The sequence below is a fragment of the Marmota flaviventris genome, chromosome 14 (assembly GCF_047511675.1).
Source record: "Marmota flaviventris isolate mMarFla1 chromosome 14, mMarFla1.hap1, whole genome shotgun sequence".
Classification (NCBI taxonomy): domain Eukaryota; kingdom Metazoa; phylum Chordata; class Mammalia; order Rodentia; family Sciuridae; genus Marmota; species Marmota flaviventris.
In genome coordinates this window covers 61,113,413-61,138,092 of record NC_092511.1, presented here as the reverse complement: position 1 = coordinate 61,138,092, position 24,680 = coordinate 61,113,413, and the positions used below count along the sequence as shown (strand labels likewise).

The 24,680-nt window shown below is 36.4% G+C and overlaps 1 protein-coding gene across 1 annotated transcript; it reads left to right on the top strand.

Annotated features, from left to right (window-relative positions):
- The first annotated feature begins 6,029 nt into the window (after positions 1-6,029).
- Dusp11 (dual specificity phosphatase 11) lies at positions 6,030-24,368 on the top strand. Its single transcript, XM_027934581.3, has 9 exons — positions 6,030-6,264; positions 7,934-8,009; positions 10,427-10,558; positions 13,291-13,414; positions 14,081-14,141; positions 15,608-15,654; positions 16,069-16,144; positions 16,367-16,552; positions 18,803-24,368. Exons 1-9 carry the CDS (start codon positions 6,164-6,166, stop codon positions 18,996-18,998), a joined length of 999 nt encoding a protein of 332 aa, XP_027790382.1. The 5' UTR covers positions 6,030-6,163; the 3' UTR covers positions 18,999-24,368.
- The last annotated feature ends 312 nt before the right edge of the window (positions 24,369-24,680 follow it).

Below are 24,680 nucleotides of genomic sequence, written 5' to 3'. Positions count from 1 at the left end.
GTTTCCCAGATCCTCCTGCCACACTGATGTTGCTTACTGGTCACTGGTCTCTTGAAATGATCCAAATTTGTTTACAACTGCATGGAAACCCTAAGATTCTACTAGGTGGCAATAGGTTTGGTGGGAGGATGATGTCACAAAACTGATAGTTTAAAGGTACAAGGTAGCCAATAGGGAGGTCAGATTCCCAACGAGAAGGTGGGATTGGGTAGAGAAAATGACAAGAGTTGATTGGGTAGAGAAAGTAACAAGAGAGTTATAACTAAATGGCCCAGCTCTGGGGAGACTGCAAGAGGGACATGATATGCCCACCTTCCCCAGGTGCTTGTGTTAAGGTTATCATCGCAGTGTTCCTTCTTAATCTTCATTAAAATATTATGAATATGTTATTTATTATGTTACACATTATAATAGGTAGTATGTAGTACATAATTATATTTACATATGCAGTTAATATCCCTGGAGATGGAAGAAAGAAACATCTAGATTGAGCAAGTATAGTTGTTCTGGAACCATAGAAGTTGATCTGATTAGTGAGTGAACTTACTGCAGCTTTGAAAGACGAAAGAAGGGGGTTAAAACACTCTTTTTTTCTTTTTTTTTTTTTTTTTGAGGTATAGATGGATGCAATACCTTTATTGTATTCATTTATGTGGTGCTGAAGATCAAACCCTGTGCCTCACACATGGTGAATGCTGTACAACTGAGCCACAACCCCAACCCTAAAGAGTTCTTTCATAACTTAAGGGTAGGGTGAAGTTCCTTGAGGGCACCCTCTAAGGAATAATGTGGTCCAAGTTTCTCTTTAGTTTCTTCTTAAATACTATTTTCTTTGGACTAAGCTGGGTCAGGTTGGACTGGTAACTCTCCTGCTCTCCTTCCCCCACCCCTCTTCATTGTAGACATTGTTTCATGGACAAGCCTTGATTCTGCATTCTTATACTCATTGATATTACTTTCTTTTGACTTCAGAAGCAGGGGTCTTCTTTTCTGTGAACTTATTCTTTGAAAAATGGACTCTGAACAATAGAATTAAAAACTAGAGAAGTGGAAGCCCCAGCTGACTGTAAAATTTCCCTCTTCTGGGCTTTGATCACAATTCTTTCACCCACAATTTTCTGCAAATAGCTCCTTGTGTCACATAGACATCCTTCCATCGACCTCTTTCATATGTGAGAGGCACTGAGGATTATTTCCCTCTTCTTATGTAAGTGAATCCAATGTGGCAGATACTATAACTTTCTCCCCCCTTGCAAACAGCCATTATAGAATCTTGGGCCTCTCACATTATTTGTCTGCCATACTTGCATGTAAGGCCAGGAAAATGGAGAGGAGAATGGTTAGAAGAGAACATTAGTAGAATATAGGGAAAGCGAGGGTAAAGAAAAAGAGGATTAATATGGATTTTTTTGTGTGTCAAAAAGAAGTCAACACACTTTGATCTTATTTTGTGTTAATAAAATAGACAATTTGGACAGGGGTGGGGGTGGTCCTGGGAATTCAAACCAGGGACACTTTGCCATTGTGTCTAGCCCTTTTTATTTTTTATTTTAAGACAATGTCTCACTAAATTGCTTAGGGCCTTGCTAAGTTGTACAAGCTACTCTTGAACTTCAGATCCTTCTGCCTCCGCCTCCTGAGTTGCCGAGATTACAGGTGTTATGCCACCAAGCCTGTAATTTGTGTATATTAATGGAGCTAGCCAGAAAGTGCAGAAACTACCATGAATTCTATACAGTGATGATAAAAATCTTAAATATAGTTTTCTTATTTTGTTTTATGTCATATCATCTTATTTTTGTCATTCATTAGTGTATTTGGAGACTGTGGAGGGCTCTTAAAGGCTCTGGATTTTCAACTCACTTATTCTTTGTCATATTTTAAAGGAATCCAACACTGTAAGACATATTCCATGTTTTTCTACTGATGATTGTTTGTGGTGAAGCATCATGAATTAACTTGACTTGATGGATTTGTAGAGAAAGAAAGGCATGTGGAAAAAGCATTGTGGTAAGTTATACTGTGTACCCAAGAATGAGGTGTGTCTGTGTTCAGCCAGACTTGATCTAGATTGCTTTTGCTTTTGATCCCCTGGAGAGTGCATGTTTCACTAACTTATGTTTTAACTGTGATTAAAGTAACTCAGGACTGAGTAGTAATGATATGTATATGAGGACTAAGCTGGATTGGGGGAATAAATCAATGGATTTAATAATTTTCCACGGTCATTAGGTTTTTTTAAAAAATATTTTTTAGTTCTCAATGGACCTTTATTTAACTTATTTATTTATATGCAGTACTGAGAATTGAACTCAGTGCCTCACACATGCTAAGCAAGCGCTCTACCACTGAGCTACAATCCCAGCCCAGTGGTAAGCCTATAAGGATGTCTGGATTGATCTATTTGGGGACTTCCCTGGAGACAGTGAGTAGAGACTATGTGATTCAGGATGTCAAAAGCTGTAGAAAGAAAAGCTCTTATGAAGAAAAAATATCATATATAAACATTAATATCGCATTTATAGACATAGTTTCCCCATCTCCTCTAGTGCTTATTATGAAATATGATTTTTGGTGGTTTTGTGTGGAATAATGCTTAGCTAAGAAAGAATTATAGAAGGTTTGGCAGTAAAGATATGGTTTGGACTATGTAAATGTTTTCAAGTTTTTTTTCTTTTTAGATCAGTTTCATACCTCACATAACTTACTTCTTTTTTTTTTTAATATTTATTTATTTTTTTAGTTATCGGCAGACACAACATCTTTGTTGGTATGTGGTGCTGAGGATCGAACCCGGGCCGCACGCATGCCAGACGAGCGCGCTACCACTTGAGCCACATCCCCAGCCCCATACTTACTTCTATAATATTGGTATGTAATAGGAGATTAAGATTATATACTAAGAAATTGTAAGCCAGATCATTCCCTATGTTCTCATAGATATCAAGAGATTCCATAGCTGCTAAAGGTGAAGGTGGTATGTGTAAGGCCTGGAGGAATGTGATGTATTAGTTAGCTTTCTCTTAATGTAACAAAAACCTGAGATAATCAACTTAAAAAGAGAAAAGGTTTATTTGGTTCACAGTTTTAGATGTTTCAGTCCATAGTCAGTTGTCCCTGTTGCTTTTGGGCTTGTGGCAAGGCAACAAATAATGGAAGGGAGTACATGATGGAAAAAGTTGCTTACGACATGACCTAGATGAAAGGCAGAGAGAAAGGAGGAGAAGAGGAGGTATTGGGTCCTATTATCCTCTTCAAGCCCATGTCCTCAATGACCAGAAGATCTCCTATTTGGCACCCCCACCTTTTCCAGACTGGGGATTGCACACAGGAGCACTCTGAGCTATCACCAGCCCCTCTTTTAAAGTCTTATTTTGAGACAGGTTGTCACTCATGTGCTCAGGGGGCCTGGAACTTGAAATCATTCTGCCTCAGCCTCCTAGGTAGCTGGGATTATAGACATACAACATTGTGCTGGTTTAGGCCCCACCTCTTAAAGGTTCCACCATTTCCTACTAGTGTCAATCTAGAGACTAAGCCTTGAACACATCATGGGCCTGTAGGGACATTCCAGATCAAATTCATAGTGTGTGGTAAAATCATTTTTGATAACAATATAATTTTTACATACTAAAATATTCAGTTACAATATTCAGTTATAATTAGGCAAATGCTGTTTGCCTCTCCTGTTCCCAGGCTTGATAACTATTTTCTCTTCATAATACCATCCATTTAATTCTAGCTTGTAGTCTCAGCATCGTTTTAGCCTCTAAAGCAAATTTTAAATACAGAAGGAACAACTTAAAGAGATTTGATCCAACACTCTAGAACTTAGTATTAAGTCCTCCCCTGACCTAAAACCTTGGTTTTTATATTGAGGGCATTGGGACAACCCAATCTCTGTATTTTGTAACAATTGGAATAACTAGGGCTCCTCTTGGTGCAACGTTTGTATACCATCTACCCCTGAGGTCCTTCTATGTTCTCTCCTTAATTTTATTAAAGACTAGAAACCCTCAAGCCTCTGTATGGTACCTAAGGCCCTACCAGATACTCTCACATTTTGTTAGTGTCAACTACTTAACTATTGCTCCAAATATCCCTTACTCCTGTCTCTATTCTCCACTTCAATGTACTAAGTATTTATGAAAACATTCTTTTACCCCTTGTTGGAACCACTCTTCTCCAAAGGCCTACTCTTTGTCAGCTCCTGTACTTCCTATACCTCCTGCCCAGGTCTGAATTTTCTCATGTCAACTATAAGTGAATTTGTTCTCCCCCTACTTGTGTCTTTTTGAAAACTTCAAGTGCAAGACCAACATAGCTATTCTAGTTTCTGAGAAATTTATGTCATGTTTTATATTTTGTAATGTTTATAAACTATTGTACCATTCATGCATTCTAGCCATTGTATACTCATGAGATTTGTTTTCCTATGTTCCAAAAGAGTATTTTATAATTTCATGTCAAGTTCTAATGTGCCTAATTGTACTTTTGCAAATCATGCAATGTTGTCTTTTCTTTTTCCAATTAGCTACTTACTGATATTCACCTAGTTTTAATTTGGGGGAAATTTCAGAATTGTAAATGCTAATGAGTTGAAAATTGGTTGGAATATGACAGTCCCCAAAATGTTAAAGCTAATCTGGTCTTTTCACCCATTCATTCATTCATTCATTCATTTAATAACTGACTTTTCTGACCACCAGTTTACCCAACTCTAAAATAGTTGTGAAGATTAATAGTAGTGCATATAAGGTGATTTAAAAAGTTAGAAACAAAAAAGTAAAAATTATTTTTAAAAACTATTGCTAGCATTGCAGAGCACAGTGGCACACACCTCTAATTCTAGTGGCTGGGGAGGCTAAGGCAGGAGGATCTCCAGTTCAAAGCAAGCCTCAGCAACTGTGAGACGCCTAAGCAACTCAGTGAGACCCTGTCTCTAAATAAAATACAAAATAAGGCTGGATATTTAGCTCAGTGGTCAAGTGCCCCTGAGTTCAATCTGTGGTATCTCCATCCTGGCAAAAAAACTATTGCTAACATAATTATCTACATTTTAATCTGGAATTCAGTACTTTGTTCTGTCTTCAGACACACTGCTCTTTGCTCTTCTACTTGTAGCTGAATTCAGTTTTCCTGATAGATACAGTCCCGATGCCTGATAAGGATGTGCAGATATTGCACTTGAGCTCCACTCTTATGTCTCTCAATTTTGTTTTGTTTTGTTTGTGGTATTTGGTAAAATATAAACAAATGTTATCTACTTTTAGCATGATATCTGTCATGTGATAGGAACCCAGTAAAAGTCTATGAATGCGAGTGTATGTTGATGTGATTTTTGGAGGACAGTTAGGCAGTTTCTTTCATAACTTTTAAGTTTGTGTATCCTCCATTCCAGAATTTACATTTCTAGAAATTTAGATATAGTTGTGTGTGTGTATGTATGTATGTATGTATGTGTATGTATATATGTGTGTGTGTGTATACACACACACACACACATACACTATTGTGTGCAGCAGAACACCAAAACCAAAACCAAATACCCGAAAACAACCAGAGGTCCATCAATATGGTACTGGCTAAATAAATGATGGTACTTTCATTTATGTTACTTATAATCCATGAAATTCTCTACAGTCATCAAAAAATTGGATGGCTATATGTACAAATGGAGAAAAATCCATATTCTAGACACATCATAGAGAACGTATCCTATGCTGCTTTTATGTAAGTAGAGGATACACAGATATGTGAAAGTAAATATTTCTATAAGGTACAAAAAATGTACTTGTAAACACTGGGACACATCTCGAAGAACACATCAGGAACTGGGTGCAGAGGGACCTAATTTTTTATTGCAGGTCCTGTACCATTTGAACTTGAAGTGCTCACAGAAACTCACAGACCTGTGCTACAGGCCTCCGGCCACGGAGGCGCAGTCGCTGCCAAAGTCCTGTTTGTCAATCTAGCGACTCAGCAAACCGACGTGTGACGCCATCACGACAGGCGGTGGCGCAGGCGCAGTGGCGACGCACCGGGCATTCTGTGGGTAGCTCCTGGGCGCGCTTCCGACCCAGCTTCTTGTTCCGGCACCGAGGACGCCAGACTGACCGCTTTGACCCGCTTGGCATTGGGTGGACGGCATCTCGGCCCCCAAATGAGCCAATGGCATCATGCCCGCAGTGGCTGGGGTCGGGGACGCGACTTTTCTGGTCGTCCCTCAGCAAAGAGAAAGGGCGGAAACCGCATCCCGGAAAGGTAAAACGTCCCGGGTGCTGGGGATGGCCCTTCCGGCTCTTAGCTTCTGGGCGTGGGCTCCGTGTCTTGTGGTCTGAGCCTCTCACGGTCGCTTTTGCGAGCTTGGCCCGTGTGCCAAGCTGGGATTAGAGACTTTGACCCTGGCTGCGCCACCCGTAGAAGCTGAAAGAAGCTGTAGTGGTCAGTGAATTCGCCCACCCTTTTAAAAGGGAAGGCTCTGTCCATTGCTCCTCGAGTCAACTAGTGCTTTGAGGCGGGACTTGGTGTTGGGGACACTCCTTAATCATCCAAATGGAACGCCTCCCTCAGTTCCTCAAGTTGTATTGTTTGTTGGCACAGAAAAAAATGATTAATAAGATTTAAATATGAATGAATTCCTCTGTACCTGCATGAGACCTTTCATGAAAAGGTGGTTTGCATTATTTCCAGGAATCACCGAAGGCAAACTGGTGCTTTCTAACAGGTGTCACCTCAGAGATCTTCCTGTATACATCTAAATGGTTAGTTTTGGGGACTTTGTTCGTCTGTGAAGTGAAACTGTTCAGTCCTTGAAATCTTACTCTCCTTCGTTCCAGACTTCATTGAGTCCCTTTCATTTTATCTCCTCAATATCCTTTGAATCTCAATTTTTCTCCTTCAGCATCCTAATGCAGGTTTTACCTGACCTTTTGCTGTTGAGTCCAGTAGTGTCCATATATCTATTCTTTAATTTCTTCCAGCCTGTTCTTCCCACAGATCTTTTAAATAGGTCATTGAAAACTTGAAATTGAGCCAGGCACAGTGGTGCATGGCTGTAATCCCAGCTTCTTGGGAGACTAAGGCAGGAAGGCAAAGTCATAAGTTCCAAGACGGGCTCAGCAATTTAGTGAGACCTTGTCTCTTAAAAAAAAAATGTGGGTATATAGCTTAGTGATCAAGTACTCCTGGGTTTAGTCTGAGCACCCAAACCGGCTTGAAATTGAAATGGAATGGGAAGGTAGTCATAGACATCAGTGTAAAGCATTATTTTAAGAATAAAAACAATCTTCTTATGTGCTCTATAAGTCCCTGTATAGTCTGGGATCCTCTCTGCTTCTCCAGCCCCATTTTTTGCCACTCTTGACTTTCTGTGCTTCAGTTATATTGAATTAACCATAGTTAATTCTAACTTGTCCTACAGAGGTGAGCTCAAATATTACTTTTCAGGGTTGACCACTAGCATTTTTAAGTGAAGTTCACAGTCCCTTTCTATGTGATGAGTTTTCTCGTCAAACATAGACCTTAAATTCTTTATCAATTGAATTTGATGCTATCGGTTGTATTAAAACTAAAAAATCATGTTTAGTGAAAGAATTGAATTTAAATCATTACCCTGTGTTTATATTGATAACACCTTAACATTTGGTACTGGGATTAGGTTTGTCAGGGATACAGAAATTCTGTCATCTGATTTTAGATAATCCTTATTTGTGGAGGTCTTTGTTCTGTTGCCTTGGATCTGTTTTCAAGATGGGGAAATGAGCAGAAGGAATTATGGATTGTTACCAGGCAGGGATGAATAAGTGGCAGAATGCAAAGCATAGAAAAGGGACATGCTCTGTGCACTGTGACTGGTTTTCTAGAAGCTTTAATTCTGTACAAGGAGACAAGGCTAACATACAGTTTGGCTAACAAAAAACATATCTACTAGGTGGAAAGACTATCTCCCAGTTGGACAGAGGATGCCTGGGACTCGATTCATTGCTTTCAAAGTTCCTTTGCAAAAGGTAAGCAAAAGTTAATTCAGTATTCTTTCAGAAATCTAAATTCACCACATGGAATCCTGGTTTGTTTTTTTTTTCTTTTTTCAAATTAATATACAATTTTAATGTACATAGCTATATAAATATATATATATATATTTTAAGACTAGATGAAAATTTATTCAATAAAAATTGTTCATCACAAAGTTATTAAAAATACTTTCCTAGTAATGTACACATCATAAACTTAGGTTCCTCTTTGGGGGAGGGGGTTAAAAGCCCTAGTATCCTCTCCTCTTCAGGCAAGGTGTGCTCTTTTTCTCTTTGATGGCTTCCTAGACCACCTCGCCTGCAGGAAATCAGGTGGTTATGGCCAGCAAAGGAGCATCATGTACTCTGCAGAGGGATGATGTCACCAAACTGTAACATTCTATGGTGAGGAGCTTCCTTGCTGAGAGATGGTCTTTTGGGAATGTAGCTACTTACAACCATGCTACATTTGGCCTTAGTAAAGTAGAGGGGACATTGGCTCTGCCATCTCCACCCATATTTTTGTGAGTTTTACACATTTGGAAATAATGAAACCATTATTTGTGACTATCTCTGGGACTTATGAGTCACAATTCATGCATCCATATGGTCCACAGTGTCATCCAACCAGGGCTCGGGGTTTCAGAGTAGAGCGTTTGTATTCAGGCAGCCCTGACTTCATTGTTCCTGTGTCTAGTCACTATATTAGACCACCTTCCTTAATTAGGAAAATTTTTAAAAAAAGAAAAAAAAACAAACCTGACATTGGTGTCTTAATCTTTGCCAGATTCCTGGCACACCACATTCAAATTGTGATGTCAAACATTCTTTTTTATTTTTTTAAATTGGAAAACTAGTTTCATTTATTCATAAATTTAATAACTAATTTTGCTCTATATCTTGTTGTTTGTTGGGATTGGTGAGCTTTTTGTGTTTGTCTTGATCCCAGTGACCTTTACTCAGAATACATTTATTGAGGCCACAGTGCTATTACTGTACTAAAAGGAACCTGTGTCAACTCTATAGTGACATCTTGGATTTGCATGCTTGAAAATTTTCAAAGTAAATTTTCTTCTTACCTTCAGACCCATGCCATGGAAAGATTATTCTATACATTGCTATAATTTATGAAATTACAGTGATTCATGTTGAATTTGAAGAATTCCCACATGATGCCAGCATGCACAATTTTTGCAACCTCCTACTTAGAGCCAGAGGTGCTTGGTGGCTTATCTGTTTACACCTGTGACGCTGTGTGACAGTGCTTCATACAACATTGTATTTAGAAACATGGCCAGCTATAGCAAAACTGGAAATATGGAGAAAGTTCTTCAACAATCTCTTTCCTTTGAATGTGTCTGTGTAATTCAGCCAAATACTTATTTTCCAAAATAATACTAAGAAGTAGCTTCTACTGTTTTCTACAGTGTCTTGGTAGTCATCTTTGCTACCTTCCTCCAGGAGCCAGCCTGCCTCTTCTGAGTTGAGTGATCTCGTTTTAATTTTCGCTGCTCTGCACTAAACAAGGGAATCCCTAACTGAATCTATAGAATTAAGTGTTCATGTGATAAATTCTCACTGCTGTCTGTTGAGATGTATATATGTTCTAATTAACTATCAGCCAATAGTATTGTGGCTATCTATTGAAAATTGTTTCATACCAATTTTTTAATTTGGGCTGCTATTTTTTAATAGAGACTGTATGTAAAAAAATTTATTAGAACATTGGTTTTCAACAATATCACACTCCGCTTTCCTTTTTGTAGCAAATGCTTCTAAATTTGCAGATGAATATAATTGACTTCAAAACATACTTTTAAAGAAATCATTATAATGCAATAACTATAAATAATACTGAATTTATAATTAGGCAATATATATTTCAATATCTAAATTAATGAGCATTACCACATTAGAACATATAAAGAAAGAGGTGCTTACACTACGAATGTAAGATCCACAAATATAGACTGTGACCGAGGTGGGTTATATTTCCATGGCAGTGAACAACTCAGTAGATTTCTAAACAACATAAAATACAATCTTCACTTTGTTGATAAGGTGTCCTGAGAAATTCAATGGACATTAAAATTGTGCAAAAAATACTTTATTTGTGAATCAGAGTTAGGTTCTAAAGCTTAGGTAAATAGGAGCAGTCTTTTTAAAAAGTAATGTCAATATTGACTAGGATATTTACAAGTCATTAGGATGTGGAACATAAACACATATTTACATATTGAGTGAGCTTTTTTCTTCCTTTGGATCACTGGAAGAGAGGTTTGTAATTTAGCTTCCAATAGAGTATAAACTCTCATTGTATCTCATAGTTTGCTAGCATGATATGATTTGAATAAATGCATAATAGAGGATTTTGACACAAATTTACTCTCTATTTCATTTTCTCTGACAAGAGTTTTGAAGCGAAACTTGCTCCAGAAGAACGCTTTTCTCCTCTGGATCTTTTTAACAAAATCCGAGAACAAAATGAAGAGCTTGGACTGATTATTGATTTAACATATACTCAGCGCTATTATAAGTCAGAGGTAAATTGAACCTTTAACTGAAAGCAACATTCTTCATTATGATATTAAAATAATTTATAGTAATTCAGTAATAATAGTTTTCATCTTGTGCTTGTGTGAAGTGTAACCTTCTTTCATGAGTAATAATAATTTTAAAAGGAAATCAAATCTTTCTTTAAGTACATGCTTTTAATGCTGTCTCAAAATGAGATTGGAGACATGAATTGAACTATTTGGTCACCATTACTACTGTTTATATTCAAATCCTTTTCATCATCTTCAACAAAAACTCTATAACCATTAAAGAGTAATTCCCTTTTCTCCCACTCTTTCAGCCCCTGGTAACCTCTGATCTACTTTTTGTCTATATAACTTTGCCTATTCTTGACACCTCATACAAATGGAATAATAATATTTGTCCTTTTTTGTCTAGCACATTTCACTAATTATGTTTTCCAGATTGATCGATTTGTAGCATGTATCAGAATCTTATTCCTTTTCATGGCTAAATATTTCATTGTGTTCATATGCTATGTTATGTTTATCCTTCATCTATCTGTAGGTACGTGGGTTATTCCTTTGGCTATAGTGAATATCACTGCTATTAACATTGGTGTAGAAATGTTTGGTTTGGGGTTGGGTTTTTTTTTGTTTTTGTTTTTTGGTACTGCGGATTGAATCTAGAGGGGCTTTACCATTGAGCTTTCTCCCGAGCCCATTTTTTTTAATATATTTTTTTTTAGTTGTAGATGGACACAATATCTTTATTTTATTTATTTATTTTTGTGTGGTGCTAAGGATCAAACCCAGTGCCTCATACAGGTGAGGCACATACTCTGCCACTGTGCCACGTGCTCTGTCACTGAGCCACAATCCCAGCCCCTCTCCAGCCCTTTTAAATTTTTATTTTGAGACAGAGTTTCACTAAAGTGCTTAAGGCCTTGCTGGATTGCCAAGGGTGTCGTCAAACTTGTGATCCTCCTGCCTCAGCCTCCTGAGTTGCTGGGAGTATAGGCGTGCGCCACTGTGCTGGGATAGTGAACAAATATTTGTTTGAATCTTTCCTTGCTTTCAGTTTTTTTAGATGTATAACTAGGAGTAGAATTGCTGGGTCACATGGTAGTTCTGTGTTAACCTTATGAGAAACTGCTGAACTTTTCCGTTGTCATTTTCTTATTTTTAAGCTGTTATCCTAAATGTCAGAAACAGAAACATGTAATACTTATAGGTGTCTGTTGTATACCCATTAATGCATTCAGCTTTAGTGTTTATCAACTAATGGCTATCTTGTTTGGTCTGTATCCCTACCTGTTTCACCCCATTCTGTATTATTTCAAAGCAAATCTCTGATGTCATATAATTTTATCTCTACTTCTTTGGTATGTATATTTAAAATATAAATACTTTTAATTTTTGATATCAATTCTTTAATGTCAGATATCCCATCAGTGCTCAAACTTGGATTAGCTCCTAAATTTCATAAAATATTGTTACGTTGCAATTGGTTGTTAAGTTTTACTGCCCCCTCCCCACATTAAAATTTATGTATTAAAGTAATTAGGTAGTATTTAATATGTAGATTTTGATAATTGCATCCTTATGAGTTGTTAAAGTTTTTTTCTAGTCCTTTTCTTTGCAGGTTGGTAGTTGGATATAGCTTGATCTGATTCAGGCTGGATTTTTCTTTTTGGCAAGACGGTTTCAGAAATGACGATGTATTTGTTCTTCTATCAGGAAATGAGACTTCAAAAAATAGAGAAATCAATAATTCTTTCTAAATTTATTAGCTGTATTTTTTTTAATTTATTTTTTATATCATTATGACCTCCATACTGTTGTTTTTCTTACTGAGGCACAAGATGGTTGGAGCTTCTCCATTTGGCTCTTGAGACATTTTGAAACATCCTTAATAATTTTTATTCACTCTTAGTTCTAGGCTTGTCTTGTATATTTTGTGCCCCAACCTGAATGAGCCATTTTAACAAGGTACTTAGATTTCTGTTAGTTAAGAGACTACAATCTGGGCTGGGGTTGTGGCTCAGTGGCAGAGCGCTTGCCTCACACATGTGAGGTCCTGGGTTCAATCCTCAGCACCACATAAAAATAAATAAACAAAATAAAGATACTGCATCCATGTATAACTAAAAAAGTATTTTTAAAAGGGGGGGCGACAATCTGCTAGAGGTACCAGGCTGACATTGTTCATAGGCTTTCTTTGGTCAAATTATTTGTGTTTATGTGTTTATAATGTAAAAGCGTGGGCTCATGCTGATACTTTCCATTTCAATTCTGAGCTGTAGGCTTTTCACTTACCCTCTTCTGTCTTTTAGCTATGTCTACTTTTTCCCACCCCAAGAATACTTCTGCTTAAATCACAGCTGCTTTATGAAGGCATGGCCATTATACTGTATAATATTGGGTAGGACTGTTCATATAATACTTAGTTATCTATATGTGCATTTGTTCACATGGAATTTGCTGTGTGTATACATCCTATTGACTATCTCTCCTGAAGTTTTTGTTGTTGTTGTTCTAATTGGTTATACACCTCCTATGTTGTAATAAAATATAATTACAAAGTAAAAATTTGTGAATGGAGCAGCTTGGAGAAAAACTGGCTCTTCTATCAGAATTGTTGATGTATAATAAGATTATTATAATCTCTTGGTTTATATGCAAGCTCCTCTTATCTTTAATTGTTTCCCTACAAATAAAATAATATATGTATATTTTTTCTTGGTTTTTCCTTATAGGATTTGCCAGAAACTATTCCTTACTTAAAAATTTTTACAGTTGGGCATCAAGTGCCTGATAACAACACTATTTTTAAATTCAAATGTGCTGTTAGTGGATTTTTGAAAGAAAATAAAGACAATGGTGAGTTTGGGGTGGGGGAGTTATCTGAGGTGAGAGATCTGAGAGTTACCTAAAAAAAGACAACAAAAGGCAAAGTTAGCAGTGAAACAAAACAGAGCAGGCAAATGAAATTGTATCTTTGCTATACATGTTTAAGCTATTTCTGATATTTTTCCACTTTGAGAAAAGTAACTAACTAACTAAAAGTAACTAACAAGTGTTGTACTTGTATCCAGTGTCAAAAGTGGAGGCTGGATTCATATGTAGCTCAGTGGTGAAGCATTTGCCTAGCATGTGTGAGGCCCCAAAACAAATTTTATTCTTCTAGTCTGTTGGGTTTTTTTTTTTTTTTTTTTCACTTCCTTTTTCTATAACTAAATCTGTCACTGATAGGTGCTCTATTTGGACCAATGAATTTGTCTCAATACAAGTGTAGCTTTTAATACCTGATCAGATCTTCTACAGTTTACATCATTGATTTACATCGTGAGGTTATTTGAAATTTCCTTGAAACAGTGAATGTTGATTTTCTAGTAGACAATTTTTTATACTATATATGTATTTTTAAAAATTCCTTTTCGGGGTAGTGGTAATATTGTGGTATCTTTAAATGTTACTCTTCAATAACTGTATAACTTTTTTTAGTGTATCTATTTTAGTTACTTAACTGTATTTCTTGTTTTATAGACAAACTTATTGGTGTCCACTGTACACATGGCTTAAACCGGACTGGTTACCTCATCTGCAGGTGAGTTGCCAACCCCAGAGGCAAACTGTGTTTAAGTTGTTTTTGTCTGATAACAATGGTAGTGTAAGTTTGTTGCAAGAAATGCAATCAGTATAAAAATGTGTAAAGTAGAAAGAAATATAGTTCCCCACCCAGAGATTACCATTATTAATAATTTAGTGTACATCTTTTTAAACTTCAAAAATGCAGATACAAGCATGTATATATATATATATATATATATATATATATATATATATTTAGTTAGTTAGTTAGTTAGTTAGTTTATGGTATAATAGATGTTCTGTTTTATAGTTTAATATGTTGTAGAAAGTGCTTTGTGACCATATTCTTTTTAAAGGCTGCACTGTTTGTGTACTGATGAACATTAAAATAGCAAACATTCATGTATGAGCATCTTTGAATATGTTTGTCATTGTCCCAGAGATAACTGATAGGCACTCAATTATAACTGATAGGGACTAGGTTTCCATGGAGAACTTTGAGCAAATATCAGAAGTTGAATTGGTACTGACCAGTTAGGGACACTGTGGAGAGAATAGTGGACATAAGAAGCAGCAAAGACCCTGTAACAAGATGACATTAACTGTGTTGGAGGAATCAGACCATGGGGTAAGTATAGCATTAAATGGATCTGGAAGTATGGGTAGGAGCTAGATCATTCAGAGCTGGGTTTAAGGCTTTGTTTTGTTTTAAGAACACAAAAAAACTATTGAACTTTTTGTTGGGGGTGAGTGTGTAGAATATATTCAAATTTGTATTTTCAACTTTTCATTTTACTACTGAGTAAAGAATAAACTGCAGAAGAAAGGAGTCATGTTAGGAGGCTTTTGTAGGAATTAAGGCATAGTAGTAGCTTGGACTGAAGTGTGGTAGTCATTTGGTGGAAAGGTGTGGTCATATTCTAGAGATATTTAGGTTACATCATTGTCAGTACTTGGTGGTGGGATGAAGATGAGAGTAAGGAAGAAATTGCTGAGGTGATGGCATTCCATTCTGGCCCAGACATTTGTTACAAAATATTTTTTGGATATGAGGTTAATATTTTTCCCTTTTTGTTTTTTGCTTGTTGGTTCCTGATAAATTCTTTGTCAATTTAAGGAAGTCTTCTGTTTTTAGTGTACAAAGTATTTTGATCAAAAACAACTATTTTAATTTTTCAAATACATTGTAAAACATCTGTCAGTTTGGTCCCATATTTCCTTTCCTTTATTACTTAAATTATTATTATATCAATGTAAGTATTTTTATTAATAGATCTTCTAAAGTTGGGTCATCTTGCATTCTTGGAGTAAGGTCTTTCGTGGTCATGGCATATCATTCTTAATAATTATTGTTGGATTAGATGTGCTGATATTTTCTTTAAGATTTTTATGTCTCCATTTGTAAGTGAAATTGGACCTTTTGAAAAAGAACTTTTTTTCTTTTCGTATATATAAATGACCCAAATTATGTTGTTTTGTTAGATATTTGATTGATGTAGAAGGCATGAGGCCAGATGATGCAATTGAATGTAAGTATGAGGGTTGTCACTATTTTTTCCTTTTCATAAAAGTTAAAGGTAAAAATGTAGATGAATTTCTCAAATTTTGGGAAAAATAGTTCGTAATTCATTTGTTCCAATATAACAAATTTAAAAAAGGAAAAGAAAACTAACTTTTGGGGCTGGGGGTATAGCTCAGTGGTAGAGTACCTGCTTAGAATGCTTGAAGCCCTGGGTTTGATCTCCAGCACCAAAAGAAAAAAGGAAAGAAAAACAAAACCCAAACAAGATAATCTTTTTCCGAAGTTTATAAAGGAAAATATTTGGAAGTAGTGAGATACAACAGCCTAAATAATTAGTCAATGAATTTCAGCTTTGGTTTACTTTCTCTTGGAAAGTTTTGTTGTCTCTATAATTATTTCTAACAGTTCATCCACTCCTCAGTATTCAATAGGTGCCGGGGACATTGCATAGAAAGACAAAACTACATTGAAGACCTTCAGAATGGTCCTGTCAGAAAGTAAGTCTTATATGTGAGATTTGTGGTTAGGGAGCTCTCTTTTGTGTAATTCAAACTGTATATATCCATCTTCTGGTAGCTTATTCACTTGCTGGGGGGAGCCTTATAAATAGGGATGGTCAGAGGAAGGAATTTTCATTTTTATAAGCCAAAATATTTAGTCACTTAATTTACTACCACGTTTGGAAACCAGTAATATTGTATGGAAATGCTCTCTTTGAGGAATTGGAATTCCAGTGTATCCAGGTCAAGTGATTTTGAAGACTCAGCACATCTCATGGAACCAGTCCACACCTCTAACAAGTCTGGTAACCAAGGGTCTAGGTATAACTTACATCGGACCTATGGTTATCCAATGCCTTCCCGGCGTTTTCACACCCAGTCCCCACACTTGCAGCAGCCATTCAGGTACCTCTGCTTTTCCTTTTTCTGAACCTAAAATAGAAATTAATACTATAAATCATTGAAAATATGTTTTGATAATGATGAGCAGTTGATGTTTTCTTACTGATCATTGTAAACCAGAAGGTGTCATCTTGTTCTGTATTTTGAAAAATCAGATACTAAGTAGAGAAATAGGAAACTTCAGAGGCAGTTGGAAGGGAATTTCGACATTTTCATTGATTTGTAAACTTCAGTCTGATATGTCTACCAGAAAGAATCTTGCATTCTTAGACTACATGAATTGTGGTGTGGTTTTCAGAATAAGGAAAAAGAGTAAATATAAATTAAGTGAAAATAATAAAATAGCAATAGAAACATTTGCAAAGGATTTGAACAAATAAATCACAAAAATATTTCACTTTGGAAATGGGGAAAATTTCAGTTTGATTAAAATAGTCTATTGACTTTCCAAAAAGAGAGAACCAATAGGAGATAGATAGATAGATAGATACATACATACATACATACGTACATACATAAGCAAGTCTTTATTAGGGAAATTGGTTCATGTTATTATGGAGGCTTAGAGATCCTACAACTGGCTTCTGAAAGCTAGAGACCTAAGGATGCCAAGTGAAAAAAACATCTGAACCAGAGAACCTGGTAATTCTCAGACTTAGTCTTGACACCAAAGGCCTGAGAATCCATGGGTTTTGGACATGGGAAGGTAGGGGAAAGGGGTAACTACTCATGCAAGTCCTAGAGTCCAAGGGCTGTGACTCTTGGAGTTCTGATATCAAGAACAGGAGAAGAAGGGTGTCCCAGTTCTAGGGATGAGGGCAAATTCACCTTTTCTTCTCTTTGATTGGGATTTACCTACATTGAGGGAGGATCTCCTCACTCAGTCTACCAACTCACACACCAGCCTTTTCCAAAACACCTTCATAGACATATCTAGAAATAATGCTTTACCAGCTGTCTAGGTATTCCTTAATCAAGTTGATACCTGAAATTGACCATCAAGAAAGAGCAAAAGAGTATTTTTCTTTCACTATTTTAGCAACAGTTTTTGATGAGCAACCCCATGGTTGTCAGGCTGGTCCTGGATTTGCATCCTGGCTCTGCCATTCACCCAGTGTATGATCTTGGGTGAGATACTTAACCTCTCTAGAGTTCTCTTTATTTATCAGCCAAGTGAGATTTGAATAATACATGCCCCCATAGGCATTGTCAGTGATGACTACTTGAGTTAAAACATGTAGCACATTGTAAACACTTTGAAAAAAGATGTTGGCATTTTTTTTTTTAAAGATGTAAATGTTTTTAACAGATCTTACTAGTAACAACCCTTTTGAAACACAATTTTAATGTCTATAACAATACTCATGGTGATTCCATGTTGAGACTAAGGAAATACTTCAAAATATGGAAAAGACTATATTCTGTGATTCAACACATTTCCAAACTCCCTACTATGTCTCAGACACTGGGCTTGGTGCTCAAACTACAGTAGTATAATATTGGGGATGTTAATACAAGACATACTATAATAGTAAAGACTGGTGGTCTGAATTTCTAATAGTGGAGAATATAGCAGAATAGTTATATTCATACTATGACATTTTGTAAAACCATTGAAAATGATAGCTCACTTATGATAAGTAAAAACAATAGGTTATAATTCAACAGTCAGAAAAAAAAAAGATGCAAATGGAAAAAGACCAAAAGGAAATATGAACCAGTTTAATTAGATGAAGTGGGATTAAGGGGGGTTTGTAGGTTTCATTTTTCTTTTATCAAATTTCCAAAGTTTTGTAATTATATGTATTCACTGATCTTGCTTTTGAAATGATTAAATCCTAATTAACCAAATTTGCATGTACCATGGCTAGAGTAATTTTTTATACTTTCTAATTAATTTATACTTACTTATAAAGCAAAAGCACCTCCATTTCCATACTAAATAGCTTATTGTTTTATATTAACCCTCCCAGGCTTTTGGAGGGATCGGTAGAAAGACTCCTGGGAACCTGTCTGTGTTCCAGGGCATTGTAGGAAATTTAAATATATTGTCTTATTTTACCTTCATAATAACCTGGGAAGATACTATTAGCTCTGTTTTATAGAGAATTAGGAGACAGAATGATTTAAGTAATTCATCTGCTAAGGTGAAATAGGTAGCAAACAGAAGAATCAGGGTATCTATATATTATTTCATAAAGCTTATTATATGTTTCATTAATACTAATAATGGATTATTGCTTTTTGTTTAAGAAAATTTTCACAAAATCAGAATGTTTACCAGAGAGGCCATATCCCTCCTCCTGGCCCTGCTGGAGAGGACTATTCACAAAGGAGATACTTTTGGAATGTGAAGCCAAATGGCAGTCAAGCAGTCCAGGATAAGAGGTGGTGTCCTGGCAGTTATCAGAGACTGTCCTATCCGGCCTACTGGGGATGGACCGAGTGATACAAAACCTGTCCTGGATATCTCCCTGGAGACCAGAGCTGCACTGAAGATAACTGGAGTGACTTAATAAAATCAGGTCAAATGAGGTTTTTCAGGTCAAATGAGGTTTTTGCTTGTTTTTTTTTTTTTTTATTTTTTATTTTATATGTATCTATTTTATTGTTTCCTTTATATGTGTTCAAGCTTTTAAAGGAATTACATTAATATTTACCTTTTTGCTGATAAATTTACAGTAATTACAGCAATACCAAAACAAAACAAACAAAAAACAGAACAAAATCTGTCATTCCAGTCTTAAAGTTTTCTAAAGGAAGATGATATTTTAGAACTTAAGTATTAAGAACTTCTCTTGCAAGTTATTTTTTAAAATAGTATCTTTTTTCTATGTATTTTCTTCTGACTAGACTTGTAACATAAGTTTGTGTATGTACAGAAATTTTTAGTGTTTTTTGTCATGTTCTATTGACCCAGTCATAAGGGTATCTTTTTTCCATAATTCTTCAAAATTTCAATTAAAATTTACCTAGGAGAAAATTTCTTTAGAAGCTAGTCACTATCTGTAATTAATTGTGGTGTTTTTGTGATTATATATTTCTTTCTTTGGCAGTTTTTTTGTGGTATTTGACCAACTTCCTTTCACTGAATTGCCAGATATACCATCTAACCCAGAGATGGATAAAATTTGAGAGATTGGTTAGCAGTTGGGTGAGAGAAACTGATTTGATAAACCAGAATGCTGGTTAATTAAATCAAATCATTATTTACCTGATAGGGTAAATGTCATGAATAGGGTAGAACTATCCAGAAAACTTAGAAACTTTATCGATTATAAAGGTTGACTGATGAACAAATGGGGTGTGATTATAAATTGCCTGGGATATCTGGCATGTTTTGATGTTATTGCTCCTCTGCTGAACATAACCCTCTGGGATTTTTCTCCAGTTACCTATCACTGGAGTGGTGCTTTACCTCAAGAACATGAAGGTAGATCATTTGGGAGAATGTTAATTATTTTTAGTGCAGAGGGAGCCAGAAACCTTTGTTTACCCAAGCCAAGTGTCTCATCATCCTCTCAATCAATATTTGATGAATACTTGGGCAACTTGGCTTCCTTTTTTAAAGCCTCTGGTTTTGAGGATTTCTGATACTGCATATGAGGGGTATTTTCTCTGTTCTCTCTTGTGTATGAACAATCTGACTTTAAGGAAGTATTCTACTTCAGCTGTTCTTGCCTGTATCTGATTGGCTCAATCAGAGTACTCTATTTGATCTAAGTAATGGCTCATAAAGTTTTTCTCTGCTCTCCACATTTAACAGAGATACAAAAGTCCTTCTTGCTACAAGCCTACTCTTATAGAATTGTTCCCCAGGATACATCCTGAAGGCTCACATTGGAAGAAATTGGAGCAAGACAACTGTAAGGCAAAGCAGAATCAGCAGGGGTAGGTATGGGAATCCAGCTAGTCTCATAGTTGTGAAAAAGGCCTTGGCAAGCAGCTTCAAAGGAAAACACTCCCAGTAGAAAGGGCCATCATATAAGCTTTGCCTCCTTCAAAAATTTTTATTTATCATCCCTTTTGTATTCTCCCTTATTTTAGCTATCAGCATGGCTTGTTTAAAAAAAAAAAAAAAAAACTAATTAGGATTTGATATCTCCTGTTTCATTTATTCTGTAACACATTGGTTCTGGTTTCTGCTCATACCATTGAAAGGCTTCTGGCTGAAAGGACCAGCAGCCCCCTTTTAAAAAGGGCTTTCGTAGTCTGTTCAGGCTTTTAAAATTTATGTTTTTATTTAAAAAGCACATTTTAAAACTCAGATAGCTCTACTGAGATTACCATGAAAAAGAACAGTCCTCTACCCTGCCCCAATATTCTTTTCTCAGAAGCAACCACCTTAAGTATTTTCATGTTATCATCTGGTATTTGGCTCCATTATTTAAATAATATGACTATAGCCACTTCTTGTTTTTTCAATTTGTGATACTATGGTAGATGAGGAGAATGCTTTTGCAGACCTTCTACCCATTCCACACATAAAACTTGTGGTTAAATCTGTTCTAAATTCATGTTACTAGTTAAATATTATTCCATGAGCCATAAGGTACCATAGTTACGTTTCTTATAATCCCCTTTTCCCTGTCATTTTTGCTTCATTTTTTGCCTCTTTCCCTATGGACCTATCACTAGTTCGTACCCCAAATCTCTAATAGCATTATAAAATATCTCAACATGGGTAAATTCATCAGATTCTTTTTCGTTTGAAATCTTCCCTGGAGCCCTCTTGGTCTGTTTCAGGTTAGGTTCTGTGTTTGTTTTCTAGGGCTACCATAACAAAATACCACAGACTGGGTAGCTTAAATTACAGAAATGTGTTTGCTAATAGTTCTGGAAACTAGAAAAGATAAAGATGTCAGCAGGGTTGATTTCTTTGAGGCTTATCATTTTGTGGATGACTGGTTCTTCCTGTGTCTTTGCATGGTCTTTCTTTTGTGTTTGTCAGTGTCCTAATCTCTCTCTCTCTCCAGTGGTTTTTTGTTGGTTTGGTTTAGGTTTTTGGTGGTGCTAGGGATTGAATCCAGGTCCTCACTTACTAGGGAGGTGCTGTACCTCTGAGCTACATCATCAGCCCTTTCCTCTTAAAAGGATGTCAGTCATGTTGGATGAGGGCCCATCCTAGCACCTCACTTGAATTTACTTACCTGGTTAAAAGCTCTGTCTCCCAACTACAGTCACATCTCCAGATGTTGGTAGTTAGAACTTCAACATAGGAATTTGGGGGGAACACAACTCTGTCCGTAACAACTCTGTCTCTAGACCTAGGCATAGCTCCTTCCCCGGAATTCCACTTCATCTTTACCCTGTTTATTTCTTAGGCCTCTCTTGTGTCTCCTGGATCCTGTAGCTGCTGCTTTCATGGTTTCCTTCCCTATTTGGTGGATTATATCCTTCAGTAGTCAATGGGATGTAATTTTTTTTTTAATAGTATTTTTTAGTTGTAGATGGACACAATACTTTTATTTTATTTGTTTATTTTTATGTAGTGCCAGGGATATAACCCAGTGCCTCACGCATGCTAGGCAAGCACTCCACCACTGAGCCCCAACCCTGGCCCCCAGGATGTAAATTTTTTGAAATTCTTTAGTGACAAATTGATTTATTTTTTTCTTCATTAATAGTTGAATTTGCTATAAAATTGCAGGTGAGCACTTTTAAATGCATGTATACATTGTTCTGCATGTCATTGTTACTGTTGAATCCTGTAACTATTCTGATTCTGGAGCTTTTATTTTTTTTTCTTGAAGCTTTAAGGTCTTTATTTCAGGTGTCTTAATGTATTTTAAAATGCATAATACTATATTTAGTGAGCTTTTCAATCTGGCAAGTTATGAGAAATTTTCATTTTTATGCTCTTCTGGGGGAACTAGTTGAATGTTGGATTTTCTGAAATGTACCTCTAAGTTAATTGTATATTTTTTTCTCCTATTTTCTATTTTTAAGCCCTTTGCTTTTTTAAAAAATCTGCTGTTTTCTAAACACACACTTGTGTGTATGTAATTATATATTTTTTCGGGGTTTTTTTATATGTGTATAATTTTAAAGAGATGGGATCTTACTATGTTGCCCAGGCTGGTCCTGAATTACCAGGCTCAAGCAATCCTTTGCCTCAGCCTCCTGAGTAGCCAAGACTTTGGGCTTATTCTACTACCACCTCTAATACTTATTTCTAAGAACTAGCTCTTTTTTTTTTTTTTTTATGAATGTATTATCTTTTATCTCTTTAATGATACCTGTTTTTAAAGTTCCTTTTGATCTCCGCATCAACTTTCTTTTTTCCCTTGTTTGTGCCTCTGTTTCTCATGTTAGAGGTGTTCTTGAAATACCTGGTAACCCTATTTATTGGCCCTGTCTATATTTAAGATTGGGGCATTAAAACTGATGGAAGCTCTGTTTTCTCATAGTAATAAGGTGATTGGTCACTTTGTTTTCTGTTTACTTTCCCACTGCTGCACACATTTAGGTTTTATTTTTCTCCATTTTGATAGTATCATCTTTGAAAATTTTATTGCCATCTGTCATCTATATTCATCATCTATCCCACTTTTTTGGGAATTTTTATCTTTAAATATACCTTTACTGTTATTTGGTGGGGTTTGAGTAGGGGCTAGAGATAGCTATGAGACCCAGCATAATGAGAATTTAATTGCCAAATAAATTGCTGTAAGGGTTTATCCTCAGTTTGGTAAGCTTGAGTTTTTAAAAAAATTTAGTGCATTGTGTCCCAGGAGTGCAGGCCATTGAGTTATGATTTGGAGCCACAAACATTCCTACTATGGAAGGAGGCCCCATCTAGGATCCTATCTAAACCTTCTTTCCAGTGAAATTGCAATAACTGTCCCAGAATTATGTCCTGAAAATAGTTCAGTCATGTTATTCTCCTCTTGGAAATCTTGAATGGCTTATGGGCTTCAGATTCCATTTTTAGCTCCTTGTCAAGGCTTTCTTTATCTGACTGCAAGCTGACTTCTCAAAGCCTTTTACTATGTTCCACTCCATGTCTGTGTGCCAGCCATTTCATGGTACATTGCGCCATACACATTTATGCCACCATGTGCTTATTCTTCCAGGTTGTTCCCTTGGCTGTAGTCTCTCCCCTGTGGTTGCTGTGAGCCAGTCCTTCTCATTGTATAAGCTACATCTCTATAAAGTCTTTTCTCCCATCCCTGCCCACTAAGGGAAAGATCCCTTTTTCAACAACTTACCTTGTCATTTTATTTATGTCTTGTGCTATATGAAATACAGGTTCTAGGGCACCATCTCAGGCTTCCTCAACCCCTTCCTTCTCTGAAAGCACCGTCTGCCTCTGCGTCCACATTCCCCTTTTTTAAAAACCTTTGATACCAAATCTTATTGAGATCCCCAAGTTAACTAGAATCCAAGTTAGCTCTGGGCCTGCAAGGTCCTTCCAGCCCTGCACCTTGTATACTCTCTTCACAGATATGGCCCTACTTTAGAGGAAATGCTATACAATAGCTTTCTGGGCTGCCACTGAAGGGTGAGGTAATGATCCAGAAGTGTGGAGGAGTCTGCTCCCTCTAGGGGTTCTTGATGAATGAAGTGTTGAGGACCAGAGGGAGCCTGCCTCTTCTTTTCCCTGCTGAACACTACTCTCAACCATGTTTCTGAGCCTTCCAGAGAAGGTCCGGCTTACTGAGTGAATACACATGCCAGACATCCTGCACGTCTTTCTGGCTCATTGTAAAGCAACGTTGCATCACATTGCTTAGCATTGCTTCTTGCTTCGCTTACCCTTTTCTTCACCCTTACCACTCTGTTTTTAAATACTGCAAATAAAATACCAGTGATTTAATCCTTGCCTCAGACTCTGCTTTCTAGAGGATCTCAGATAGTTGTTTAAATATCAACCACACACATATAAAAGTGGGAAGTGCCTGATACCTCCCACTAATTTAACATTGAATTCTACAAATACTTACACCTTTTTTAAGAACAGAGAGAGATGCCAGTTACATCTACGATAACAGTATACAGGAATTAAATTCATTTGGGGGTTTTAGTCACATGATACAGGATTAGTTTTTGGAATTTGGGTATTTCATGTGACCCATTTGTTCAGAGAACACTTCAAGATTTAGATGCTTTTTGTTTGCTTGCTTGCTTT

Bases quoted from the DNA above. Each gene is read 5' to 3' on its own strand.
- Dusp11 (XM_027934581.3), top strand. From the start codon at position 6,164: ATGAGCCAATGGCATCATGCCCGCAGTGGCTGGGGTCGGGGACGCGAC. The intron at 6,265-7,933 runs GTAAAACGTCCC...CATATCTACTAG, and splicing joins GGAAACCGCATCCCGGAAAG to GTGGAAAGACTATCTCCCAG. The intron at 14,142-15,607 runs GTGAGTTGCCAA...TTGTTTTGTTAG, and splicing joins ACTGGTTACCTCATCTGCAG to ATATTTGATTGATGTAGAAG.